This window comes from Macrobrachium rosenbergii, chromosome 15 (assembly GCF_040412425.1).
Source record: "Macrobrachium rosenbergii isolate ZJJX-2024 chromosome 15, ASM4041242v1, whole genome shotgun sequence".
NCBI classification, from domain to species: Eukaryota; Metazoa; Arthropoda; class Malacostraca; order Decapoda; family Palaemonidae; genus Macrobrachium; species Macrobrachium rosenbergii.
The window spans coordinates 1,867,992-1,881,873 of record NC_089755.1 but is presented as its reverse complement, the minus strand read 5'-3'; the positions used below and the strand labels follow the sequence as shown (position 1 = coordinate 1,881,873).

General features: G+C 38.1%; 2 protein-coding genes across 2 annotated transcripts; both read right to left on the bottom strand.

The window, feature by feature from the left end:
* Positions 1-271: 271 nt before the first annotated feature.
* LOC136846841 (uncharacterized) lies at positions 272-856 on the bottom strand. The gene has a single exon (XM_067118110.1). The coding sequence runs from the start codon at positions 854-856 to the stop codon at positions 272-274; it is 585 nt and encodes a 194-aa protein (XP_066974211.1).
* Positions 857-11,381: 10,525 nt separating this feature from the next.
* On the bottom strand, positions 11,382-13,129 carry LOC136846840 (uncharacterized). Its single transcript, XM_067118109.1, has 2 exons — positions 12,698-13,129; positions 11,382-11,441 (listed from the first exon to the last, which is right to left on the bottom strand). The coding sequence occupies exons 1-2, from the start codon at positions 13,127-13,129 to the stop codon at positions 11,382-11,384; spliced, it is 492 nt and encodes a 163-aa protein (XP_066974210.1).
* Between the last annotated feature and the right edge of the window lie 753 nt (positions 13,130-13,882).

Below are 13,882 nucleotides of genomic sequence, written 5' to 3'. Positions count from 1 at the left end.
TACAAGATGCAATTTTTGGGAAGGCAAGATGTGTTTGTGTGTCTGTGAGTGTGTGTGTGTGTGAGAGAGAGAGAGAGAGAGAGAGAGAGAGAGAGAGAGAGTGAGGTGGGATGGGGTGGGGTGAGACGTTGTAGGGTGAAATGGGATGGGGTGAGGTGAACTGAGATGTAGTAGGGTGAGGTGTGGTGGGGAGAGGTGTGGTGAAGTGGGGAGAGGTGAGATGTGGTGGGGTGATGTGAGGTGAGATGGGGTGGGGTGGGGTGATGTGAGGTTAGGTGGGGTGGTGTGAAGTGGGATGGGATGAGTGAGATGAGGTGGGGTGGGGTGACTTGAGGTGGGTGGGGTGACTTGGGTGGGGTGGGGAGAGGTGGAATGGGGTGACTTGAGGTGGCTGGGAAGAGGTGGAATGTGATGACTGGGGGGTGGGGTGGGTGGGAGAGTGGGGTAGGGTAGGGAGAGTTGGGGTGAAGGAAGTGAGGTGGGGTGGGGAGTTGTGGGGTGGGATGACTTGATGTGAGGTGGGAGAGGTGGGAGTAGGGTTGAGGTGGGGTGGGGTGATTTGGGTGAGGTGGTGTGAGGTGACTGAGGTGAGGTGGGGGGAGAAGTGGGGTGGGGTGACTTGAGGTGGGATGAGGTGAGCTGAGGAGGGTTGAGGTGACTTGAGTTGGGGTGGGAGTAAAAGTGGGGGTGAGGTGGAGGAGGTGGGATGAGGGAGGTGAAGTGAGGAGGGGGTGAAGTGAGGAGTGAGGTGAAGGAGGACGGAATGCGATGAGAAAAGAGCAGCAACAAGTGCCATAAAGGAGCCGGAGGAGGAGGAGGAGGAGGAGGAGGAGGAGGAGGAGGAGGTCAGCAACATTCCTCCACGAATAAAAACCAGAACGAAAGGTTCTTTCTGTACGAGGCCTCTGGACCTCCTCAGTCCATTTCAGCCTCTGTTCATTATGACCCAAAGTCGAATACAAGGGTCGTGTCATGTCAATTTGTGCCACAGACTTTCACTCATTTTCACTTATATGGACTCCTAATAAAAGATCGGTTTTCCCTTTAACTTTAGCTCATTTCGTCCTCTCTCTCTCTCTCTCTCTCTCTCTCTCTCTCTCTCTCTCTCTCTCTCTCTCTCTCGGCCCAAAAGTACTCAGTAAGTTGGCCTGATTTCAGTGCTGATATTATTCCGTAGGCCTCACTTTTTAAAAATAATTTCTATGTTGTTGGAATTCTGACGTCGCCTTTCGTTGCTGTCATATTCAATATTGAACAGCAGCAAAATAAAACAAATCAATGCTGACGTCACGTCATGAGATAAGACGCATGCGCGTGAATGACTTGGGATTCATTCAGCCGATTTAGTGAATGTCAATACTTTCAGTTAAACAAATGTTTGAGATGAGACAGGTCGTTAGACCAATCGTTGATGATGATACGTTGTTGACATGACATGTCGGGTAATGGATTTGTCAACAGTACGAACAGTTTTATCCAATGTTAGTTTTTTTTTGTATTTATTTTAGTCAGGCAGGAAAACACATTATCGCAGGCTCTTGACAAAAGAATTCAAAGTAGTTGTGTTTATCTTTATTGGATGGTTCTTGCATTCGTACATTCTTCTTCTTCTTCTTCTTCTTCTTCTTTCACAGTTACGATTTTAGCCTTTTCGTTATCACTTTAACCTCACCTAACACCAGCATTAAGTAGCCTTAGAAGAAATAGCACTAACAATGTTTACTATAAATCACATAGCTGCCAATTAACGAAGGTGTGTCTCAGCAATTTTTTGAGTGAGTGAGCATGTGAGTGAGTCAGTAAGTCTGTGACTCAGTAAGCATGATGAGTGAGTCAGTGAGTTTGTGAGTGAGTCTGTCAGTGAGTGGGTGAGTCAGTCAGTCAGTCAGTCAGTCAGTCAGTGAGTGAGTGAGTCAGTCAGTGAGTCAGTCAATGAGTGAGTGAATGAGTCAGTGAGTGAGTCATTGAGTGAATGAATCAGTGAGTCTGAGTGAATGAACGAATGAGTGAGTGAGAAGTGAGTGAGTCTGTGAGTGAGCCAGACAAGTGAAGGAGTGAGTGAATCAGTGAGTGAATGAGTGAGTAAGAGAGTGAGTCAGTGAGTGAATGAGTCAGTCAGTTAGAATTTCAGTCAAGAATGTTTCAGAATCGATCGTCCTTTGTTCTGACTGAGAGCCGGGGAGTTTTTGTTTCCTAACTATTCATCAACTTTGTTTGGCCAACTTACAGAAGTTTTTCTTGCGGATTCGCGCTAAAGTTGCTGATGATGTAACAAAGTTATAGCTCTCTCTCTCTCTCTCTCTCTCTCTCTCTCTCTCTGCATAACAGCACAGTTGCTGAGCTTGCAGATTTTCCCTGTCGCTCCAATCATCTTTTTCTCACTTCCGTAGAAACTCGAAGGCAACTGCTCAGAAGTTGCTTTCAATCTCGTTCTTTTAAACGGTGCTTTTATATATGAGAGAAAAAATCAGCTTCCTGCAGCTCTGCATTTCGGAAAGTATTGTTGCTATATTCTAAAAATAAAACTGTCAACTTTGTCCTTGCCTTTCGGGAAATATTACTACATTCTTCAGAAGACTATTGCCAACTTTGTCTTTGCATTTCGAAAAGTATTGTTGCAATATTCTTTTAAAAAGAATACTGTCAATTTTGTCTTGGCATTTCGGTAAATATTACTGCATTCTTCAAAAAACTATTGCCAACTTTGTCTTCGCATTTCGAAAAGTATTGTTGCAATATTTTAAAAAGAAAATTGTTAATTTCATCACGCCTTGTTAAAAAAGAAAGAAATAAACAAATTAGGAATCTACAGACTCCTATGATTACTTATTAGGTATCGTATAGTAAAGATATCTAAAATAAAAAAAAATGGTTTATTATAAGCTAGATATAACGCCACAATTAAGCCCCAGTGGGTTTTCCTGAAGTTTTCAATTTTAAATAAACAGGTGAGGTGTTTTATTCCTGTGTACCTGTGCTTGTGCATTGTAAAGCAGACGAATCTTGGATAATGCAAAAATAAATTTAAAAAATCTATGAATGATTAATACATAGTCCAGCAGAAAACGAAATCTGTAAAGGATACGAAAATATAATAAGCTAAGAAATGAGAAGTGACTAGGATTGTATACGTATGTATGTATGTATGTATGTATATTATTTTCCAAATATGGTGTATGGAGTCTTAGGCCTACGAGCAACTACAGTGAAGCCATCTGGTGTGAGGTGGCGTCATTTTTCCTTTGTTATTTTCACAAGAAGAAAAAGACCCTTGAAAGATCATCAAAGGCTGAAGCATATAAGCGATCTCTCTCTCTCTCTCTCTCTCTCTCTCTCTCTCTCTCTCTCTCTCTCTCTCTCTTTTATCTTTTGCAAGTAATGAACGAGGAACACTTCCCCAAGAGATATAAAAGATTAAGTTTATGGGGGAAGGGAGAGAAAAAGCCATTTGAATATTGACGGCACAAGAAAATATGCCCTCTCTCTCTCTCTCTCTCTCTCTCTCTCTCTCTCTCTCTCTCTCTCTCTCTCTCTCTCTCTCTCTCTCTCTTTACGGTGGCGATAACGCTATAAGTTAGAAAGGTTACTATGGAAAGCAAATACGATATAAAAGTTATTATAGAAAATAAATTTAACATGAATAACTATTTTACCAATTTGAAGAAAGATGACAATAAAAAATACACAAAATTTTCTCATTATATATAAAAAATAGACTAAAACTTTACTAAAAGTATATTTTCAGTTATAAAAAAGCTATTATAAGTTACTTTTACCGATTCGCAAAAAGGACAAGATAAAAAAATATAAAAACAAAAGTCTAAAGGTCCCGAGTCATTCGAAAATGAAATCGTGGTGACAGGAATCAAATAACATTTTGAGTTTCAAACGCGAAATGAATAACAGATTATTATGGGGTCTCCTCTGCACCTTGAATATTCCTTAATCAAACCCATAATTCTGTTTGTTCTCTCGCCCAGTTTGCCAACAGAAGGAAGACGCTCATTAGATTATGCGTTTTGATTCATACATTTGCTCTGCGTAAACAAGATATGACAACAGTAAAGCAGGATATGACAGCGTTAAAACAGGATATGGTAGCGATAAAACAGGATGTGACAACGGTAAGACAGGTAAGGCAGTGGAAAACAGGATTTGACAACGGTAAAACAGGATATGATAGCAATAAAACAGGATGTGACAGCGGTAAGGCAGGATAAGACAATGGGAAACAGGAAATGACATCAGTAAAACGGTATAAAACAGTGGGAAAAAGGACATAATAGCGATAAAACAGGAATATGACAGCGGTAAAATATCAAGATGGCAGCGTTCCAGAACTTGGTGAATATGCTAAAACAGGATGTAATTCTCTCACGAGCATCTGCGTCGCGTCAAATGTCTCATCTCCTGAAGTGGTTTTATTTGTCTTGGAAATGCGTCTGTCTCTCGCGGGCGCCATGAATGCATGAGGGAGACTTTAGGCAACAGTTTTATTTTCAACGCTTTTCTGGACAGAAGAATCAGCCTAATTATGTCTGAGTTCAGTATTCTTGCATGATAAATTAGGAGACATCTACCATGCAAATGAGTCTGACATCCAGCCTGTAAAATCATTGAAGGTACTGACAAAAAATAATATTAAATTTCTAACCAGTTAATGTTAATAAGGAATCAACTATGTTTATACAATGGCCGTAATAATGTATCTTTAGAATGTATACATATACATATACTAAGAGTTACTTGGAAATATAAATTCCTTCTTTAAGTAAATGGTTATATTTTCTTTTGAGCCTAAACCTGAAAACAAAATAATAACGGGTATATGATGTTATGTATACACCAGCATAAAATATTACCCCTGTTCCCCAGAACGAAAAGGTACACCACCTTTAGTTTTTGGGAGATCGTTGTAGGACCAGACTATACGTACTGAGAGAGAGAGAGAGAGAGAGAGAGAGAGAGAGAGAGAGAGAGAGAGAGAGAGAGAGAGAGAGAGTTTTACTGTCGAAAAGAAATATGTTTAAACATGTATATGCTTATGTATACATCAATACTTGACATCTTTGTCTTTCACTAAACGAGAACCGAGAATGAAAACTTAAGCAGAGTTTATTGGCTATAAGTCTTCTGAAACAGAGACCAGCCCCCAATGCTCAAATCTCATCAAGAAATCATTAGTTTTCCATTAATGAAAATCTGATATAATTGACCATCTTCATTGCTGTTCGACCTTCACCAGAGGGGAGGGGTAATTAATTCAATATTCTCGAACATTCAAAAAAGTCATTCTGCTCTTGAATTTCAACGAAATATTTTGAAGTTATTTAATGATTACAGATTAATTCGGGTTTAGGTGAAAATATACCTGTAGATAAATTAATATTATGAAGAAGATACAAGGTGAATTGCTAGCAATGCATTGCAACTGACTAACCTAAGTCTTCGGAAACATAGACACGATATTGCAGCTGACATTTTGCAATCGAGTCCCGTTACAGCAGCTAAACTTAAAATAATAATAACAGAAAATTTATTATAAGCTGTTTTCTTTAAATTGCAGCACCTTGAACTCCGGTCATTGCAATTTCGAATCTAGAAATAGCCCAGCATATCACTACAATGTTCACTGAATCCATTCAACCGTAGCCATTTTCCAGCGTTGACCTTTCAAATTAGCTTATAGAGAGAGAGAGAGAGAGAGAGAGAGAGAGAGAGAGAGAGAGAGTCTCAAAGAGAGAGAGAGACTTCTTGGAAATTCATTGTGCGGTCTCAAAATACGCGTGAAAATTGGCACTTATCGGAAAATACATATGGTTTTTATTAACTTTTTGTCATCAGTTATTATGATAAGTTTGTTGAGAGGAACTTTCTTGAATGAGTTTGAGAGAAAAGAACATTTTCCTTTAATCTAGTTTCGTGGGGATGTAGGCTTGGAATAGCCATGTTTATGATAGAGTAAATATATTTTAGTCATCCCTTCTTCGGAGACTTTGGCTAAATCAAGGTGCGATTCGCTTTTGTTTTTTCAACTCTGGTCGAAAAAATGAGACCGACTTTGTCTTGGCAGTGAAGCCTTCATGTCAGAAAAGATCTATTTGCCTGTTTACTGTTGCCTCGATTTAGAAAATAAATAAACACAAAATAAATGAATAAATAAATACAAAAATAAATAAATAAATAAATAAAGAGAAAATAGGGAGAAAACAAGAGACTTTCTACAGAAAACAAACAAAACAAAGACTGCCACTTCTTCTTCTTCTTCTTCTTCTTCTTCTTCTTTACAGCCCAGGAACGAAATGAGAACAGCTCACGCAAACAAGAACCCAAAATTGCCACGCTAATGCAAATTACACTCACTCAAAGCATGCACCCACTCTCTCTCTCTCTCTCTCTCTCTCTCTCTCTCTCTCTTCCGCCTTCCGTCACCTGTGCTACCTGGCGTCACCTCTACCACTTATCGCCACGAAGGATCGATCGCGTGTTTTTGCAAGGCCGTCAATTCTCCGTAAACCTCAGGCATTAGAGAATGATTGGCTGTTACGACAGGTCTGTTCGTTACCGGAAATATATATACGGCTATGAGGACCGTCGTATTTTTGGGCAGGAATGTAAGGTTAACCCCTCATTTTTTTTTGGGGGAGGGTTATCTCCAGTAGGTGGGCACTATAAAGGAACTGTTTTTCTTGCCTGTCTAAATCGGCAACGGAATCTTTGATGATTCTTGCACGTTCAAAAAGAAAGTTTGCGCAGACGTCAGCAGTGAAGAATCAGCTTAAATGTTCTGTATATTGGTATAAATGTATCTTTTTCTCTACTTTTCATTTTAATACTAAAAAAAAAAAAACTGAAAACTCATTGACCTTTAGACTTTTTGTATGAATGCCCTAGAAATATATTCACAAATAAACATTGTATAAATTTTCAGGTAGCCTAATGTCAATATAACCATACAAACTAAATAAGCATTTTTAACATGAAGTATTTTCATTTTAATATAAAAAAAAAGATCACTGGCCATTGGAACTTGTGTATAAATGAGATAAATATATGTGCAGATATAAACATTGTCTAAATTTTTAGTTAAATGTCAATATATCCCCACAACCTAAATAAGCATGCTCAAACTGAACTATTAGATTTTGTTCATAAATGACCTAAAATATATACACAAACATTGGATAAATTCTTAGTTAAATGTTAATATTTTCGAAATACTTTTAACACGTTCTTAACCACTTATAATTCACTGATAAGGGTTTTGCTTTTAGTGAAAATCAAACGAAATGGATTTGTTTTCATGATAAAGATGTAATATGTAATAAGTTAAACCACTGAACATTCCCTGGTGGATATCTGATACTTATTAATAAAAACATTATTTCAGGATTTGGGAAAACGATGGTAAAAAATTGGTGCACTGTTGTCGAAGCCATAGTAAGTGTTTGAAATTCAAGTTATTATTATTATTATTATTATTATTATTATTATTATTATTATTATTATTATTATTATTATTATTATTATTATTATTCAGAGAATAAACCCTATTCCTATGGAACAAGCCCATCAAAGGGGCCATTGACCTGAAATTCATGCTTCCAAAGAATATGGTGCTCATTAGGAAGAAGTAAGAGAAGGTAAAGGGAAATACACACACACACACACACATATATATATATAAATTAACATATATATATATATATATATATATATATATATATATATATATATATATATATATATATATATATATAGTAAAGACAGAATATTAGGAAGATATTATTAGTGAATAATAATTAATAATAGTGGCTTAGCAGTACAGGTTAATCAGATATTAAAAGCAATCAGAAGGAACTGGGGTAAAACCTCATCTGATGAAATCATTGTTTGTTTTCAGTCTGACCAAAACAATAGACAAGACTCAAACTCAGGGTCGAAGTTCTTCTCGAATTTCAATTTGACGAAAATACCAATAAGAAATTCTCAGAAAACTCATCTGTAGTCAGAGAGGAATCTCAATAGTCATTGTTTGTTTATCAGGGCCTTTGCCCCAACATGAACACTGAAAAATGTGGTAATCAAATGAGATAATTTACAACAAGGCCATATGCGAAGACTACTGTCTAATAGATATAGACTCAAACCTAGCAAACAATCAAATAAATGCTGTAGGACAGATGTAATCTAAATAAGAATTAGATGAGCAAGTTCTCCTGAAGAAACTATTTAATTCTGAATGTCAGAATACATTTAATCGATTCCAGTTCATTACTAACAATCTAAAAAAAGGAGATGCCATAAGTAACCAATCAGAATGGAAGTTCTTAATTCCTCATTTTCATGAAGGACTGGGTCAATGAAAAAGGCCATTGGACTGTCTTTTACTTAATTGTCTATAAAACTCTTCTTAGGTTCCTTGTTCAGAGGAGATGAAGAGGTACAAAGTATTTTTGAACACACACACAAACAAATCTTATAAACATTTCATAAATAGCAACCCTTGAGTAAACAAAAACATGCTCTTTGTGCACAAACAATGGCCTTTGCATACCAGGTCATCATGGACATTCACTCCCACAAAATTCATCTCATACATACACTCCCATCCCCATCCCATATGTATATTTAATTACTATATATAAATATATATATATATATATATATATATATATATATATATATATATATATATATATATATATATATATATATACCTTGGAAATTCCATATGTTTTACGCAAATCTCATCATTCATTAATCCCACTGAATTTCCATTATACGGGGTTCCATTTATCCAATCAGGGGAAAATAAAAACAGAATTCTTTAATCAAAAAGTGACTCTGGGACTTTCAAAATTTCCAGTAGGAATGGAAATCTTCGCCTGAGACAAGTCAGCTGGCATAGAGGCAAAGGATTGACCATGTGTTTGCCGCCATCTTGGAACTTGACCCACGCAGCCCCATGCCTGCAGTTTGCCATGCGGTCAAACCGACACCAGCGCCATCTACGAAGAGCAGGATCATAATCCCAGGAGGCTATAAGAGAGAGAGGACACACTCAATCTTAGAATTTGTCAGATGCTTTGCCAGGACTCTTGTCCTTTCCCTTGCTGTCAAGTGGCTGCCGGGAGCCATAGTAACTTTTGCTGTGACCTAGTCTTCACTTGCCCTCCCAAATTTGGAGAGAGGAAAATCACGACAAAAAATTTGAAATTTAGCCAGTCAGCAATAAGAACTGTTTTCCTTTTCATAGTGCGATATTCCTACAGTGAGACCTGCATTGCTTTTTTAGTTTCAACTCACTGAAGTGAAGAGTAACAATCGTTACAATTTGAAGAATCGAGTTCAGTCTAGGCACCTTCAGTGTAATTCCTCGATTCCTTAATAAAAATAGCTATTTTAGACTAAGTAACATAGGTGTTTCGATTACAGATTAGAGTAGTCAGCTGTGGATCTGTGCATCATCTTGGTGTTTAGTGACACTACAATTTACGACGTGTTGAAGCAGGCTCCCATTGTCTCTTCAAGCAAGTCCCAGTCGCTTGCTTCTTTCATCTTGTATTACGGGACCTTGTCTGCCCGTCCCAGTTATGTTACCATTCTTCTGATATGTGTTTTTCTTTTGTAAATATAATTAATTAAGTTAAACCCAAGAGTTTCTTCTCCAACCTCAAGGCCAGAATTCAAATTTGTGTTATCCAGTTGGAATATCCACAGTGTAAATTTGTATGCTAAAAATATATCAGTATCATATATATATAAAATGATAAGATTTGCTATGCATTTCCACTGAATTTCCACAGGAACTAAAGAGAAATGAATCAAACAGGACCTAGAGAGAGAGAGAGAGAGAGAGAGAGAGAGAGAGAGAGAGAGAGAGAAGAGAGAGAGAGAGAGAGAAGACTCACTGATGTCTTAAAATAGAAATCTTTAAATTTAATCAACGACGAAAGAAAAAAAAATCAGAACAGCAATAGAAGAACTTCTCATCTCCTGTTGCACCCTATAATTCCTCTCCGTTTCCTCCCTCGAGAGGATTTGTAATGCAATATCAGCACTAAGAGACAGAGAAAAGCTGTTGCAGAGGGATCTTCAAAACTTATTAGGTTCTTCTCCTCCTCTGCAGAGAGGGAAAAATATTTAGCCTCTTAAAAGTTATTTTTATATATTTCCTTGTAGATGGAGTCGACTCTTAATGTTGTTTTAAAAATAAGCGGTTTTCCTTTGTTTAAGAAGAAAATGTTTTATTTCATTTTATTTCAGTATATTTAATATGATTCAGGCATAATACTTTATCAGTATGATTAAAAAATAAAGAGAGAGAGAGAGAGAGAGAAGAGAGATAAGAAAATTTAAGAAGAAGAAGAAGAAAAAGAGAAAAGAGGCAGTCTTATCAACCATCTCAAAACCAACTGTATATAAAATATCTGCCCCTTGGCTAAACATATTTCTCGTTCCATCATCTCTCCACTTTCACGCTTTTATTCCTTCCTTCCTTCCTTCCTTCTACGCCAAGTGCCGCAAATACGCCCATTTTACGCTCGATCGTCGGCTGATATAGAGCAGAGATTCGAGTTCAGTATCAGTTTTACCCAGGAGCGATTTCGTGGTTTTACGAGGGAAAGGAGGACGGTTATTCTTTGAGGATGGAAGGCGATTCTCAACTCTTGAGTATACGGTGGGAATGGCTGGTCTTTACAAGGAAAGAATGCAAAGGGGTTTATTTATTGAGCATTATGGAAATCACGAAGGTGGCACAGCGCTTATGGCCAAATCAAAATGTAACAAGTAAAAAAATGCGCCGAAGTTTCTTCGGCGCAATCGAGTTTTCTGTACAGCGTATAATCAAGGACACCGGAAATTGATCTATCTTTCGGTGGTCTCGGTATAATGCTGTATGAACCGCGGCCCATGAAACTTTAACAATGCCCGGTGGTGGCCTGTCCTATAACGTTGCCAGAAGCAAGATTATGGCTAGCTTTAACCTTAAATCAAATAAAAATTACTGAGGAGGCTAGAGGGTTGCAATGCGGTATGTTTGATGACTGGAGGGTGGATGATCAACATACCAATTTGCAGCCCTCCAGCCTCAGTAGTCTTTAAGATCTGAGGGCGGACAGACCAAGTGCGGACAGAAAAAAGTGCGGACGGACGCACAAAGCCGGCACAGCAGTTTTCTTTTCATAAAACCAATAAAAACTAAAAATAGATAAAAAAAAAATGTGTAGCAGAGAAGAAAAGCATCTCAAAAGTCCCATCGAGTTTGATGGGAGTCACCTAAGTGTCATCTCCCCGCCTCGAGAAATCCTGTTTATTTTGAACAACTCTGTTCAGACATCTACACTGACAGTTGCTTGTTAGAGGTGGAGGTTCTTTCAGTGAGGCAGGATGAGGATTACCTCATCGAGGCCCTCCCGTTTTGATGGTGTACGTTTCTAGAGAGGTGAAAAAACACGTCTAGTGAGTTCCTGAAATATAAATCATGGTGGGAAATATTTAGGAGAAATAATCGAATACGTCAGAGAAATGAATTGAATTGAATTGAATATAGAATTTAGACAAGGGCCGAGCACTGGGTCCTGTCAATGACGTGTATCTATCAGTTTGATTAAAACTAGAATAATAATAATAATAATAATAATAATAATAATAATAATAATAATAATAATAATAATAATAATAATAATAATAATAATAATAATAATAATAATAATAATAATAATAATAATAATAATAATGGCATTAGAATGGGTCTAATTCTTTTTTCCAATACTTATAATGGAATGAAATACAGCTCTGTCTTCCACAACAGTAAATTATGCATTTATTGAAATATTAAGAGGAATATTTTTGCAGAATACGCGAAAACTAGAAAAAGTCTCATGTTGAATAAACTCAGCATTTTTAGATGGTCGCTTCTGTTGCCTGCTTATTGCAAATCTTTCTGTTTTCATCTTCTCGAACTATTTATAGAGCATTCAGCTCATTTAACTGATGTTGTAATAAAAGGTCTTAATACAACACAGAACATTGGAAAATGTCACGAAATGAAATGATTCGCAAATGTCATTAAATAGTTCTTTCTGTCTATTGATGAAAAGATGAAGTGTTTCTTGCATGTTTTGTGACATCTGCCACTTTTTGAAATGCTGACAAAATGTCAGTAATTCTAATTGTTTGTGGTATTTAATGTATGCTTAAAGAGAGAGAGAGAGAGAGAGAGAGAGAGAGAGAGAGAGAGAGAGAGAGAGAGAGAGAGAGAAATGTTATCTTGGCCAGTCCACATTTTGTGGGTTCTTTTCATATCCAGAGCACCTAGATTTACGTTTTTTATAGCTTGTAGGGACACATTATCTCGATTATATCAGGAGAGAGAGAGAGAGAGAGAGAGAGAGAGAGAGAGAGAGAGAGAGAGAGAGAGAGATACCGAGATCGTCAGTGGAAGACAAACGAATCTTCCTCTGTCATTTCAGCCATGATTTATTTCCAATCATTTATCCTTTTCTTCTTCTTCTTCTTCTTCTTCTTCTTCTTCTTCTTCTTCTTCTTCTTCTTCTTCTTCTTCTTCTTCATGAACGAGGAAGGAATTTCCAGAAATTCTTTCGTGTTTCTTCAGTGTGTATGGACGGGAAGCCATAAGCTTTATACATCATTTGGGGAAAAACTTTATAGAAACTTGACGCTAACTCACGGTGCAGTCCTGTGGTGGGGTGTGGGGTAAGGTGTGGGTTATGGTGGGGATGGGTTGTGGAGTGGGGTGGGTGTGGGTTGTGGTGTGGGGTAGGGGTGGGATGGGGTGTGGGATGTGGGAGTGTGGGGTGGGGTGTTGCGTAGGGGTATGGGTGTGGTAGTGTGGGGTGGGGTTTGTGTGGGGTGTCAGGGTGTGGGAGTGCAGGGTGGAGTGTTGTGTGGGGGTGTGGGAGTGTGGGGTGGGATGGTGTGTGGGGTAGGGTGGTGTGTGGAGGTGTGGGGTGTGGGGTTTGGGAGTATAGGGGTGGGTGTGGGGTAGAGTCATGTGTTGGGGTGTGCAGGGTGTGGGGTTGGGTGTGGGTTGGGTGGTGTGTGGGAGTGGGGAGTGGGTGGGAGGTGGGGTGGGTTGAGGGGAGAGGGTTGGGAGGGGCATTGTAGGAATGGATATGAACTGACACTTCAACCCCTTTTGAATGTAATGAATTGATAATGAATTGAGAATGACATCTCTGTTCTCAGAGGGGAAAAAATAATGAATATTTAGTTTCACTCCCCGGAAGGAATAGCATTGCTGTATATATGTATGTAAAAATATTACTAAATTAGATTAAACTGCATCCTAACCTCATACTGATATGAAGGATTACTGGAGGGTGATTGCAAGTATGATAATAGACGTTGTTCTATTTAAGATTATCTTTGAAGCAAGTGAGTTAAGGCTGAAATATTTCCCATCTCATTTTCAACACTGTTCATGTGATGAAAAGTCATATTAATCACCAATAACAAGGAATAATATTTGGTTACCTCTTTGCAAACTGCTGCCATTGTTTAGATATCATATAATCTCTCTCTCTCTCTCTTCCTACCAATCCGTCTAAAACTCTGAACTGCCCCAGTTCATTCCTGAAGGCCTTTTGCCTTCACGTGGATTCCCATTCCGTATGGAATCCACCTTTGTAAAACTTTGTGTTCGTATAAACGCTTTTTCATCCAGCGTCACTTCCAGCACATCTACTGGACTGGAAACCGTTGGCGTTACTCGTGTAGTTCCATCAGCTGACATTGTTACTCTTTTATTGTTACTCTTTTCGCTGGAAACTTTATCCGCTTGGGTCTGGAAACTGGAAAGGTATTGATGCTATCACTCACTCCCCGTGCTTCTTTGAGTGTTGGGTAAATGGTT

Excerpts from the sequence above, each read along its gene's own strand:
- LOC136846841 (XM_067118110.1), bottom strand. The coding sequence starts at position 856 with ATGTTGCTGACCTCCTCCTCCTCCTCCTCCTCCTCCTCCTCCTCCTCC.
- LOC136846840 (XM_067118109.1), bottom strand. The coding sequence starts at position 13,129 with ATGCCCCTCCCAACCCTCTCCCCTCAACCCACCCCACCTCCCACCCAC. Across the intron at positions 11,442-12,697 it reads CCCCACCACAGGACTGCACC|AAACGTACACCATCAAAACG; the intron begins GTGAGTTAGCGT and ends TCACCTCTCTAG.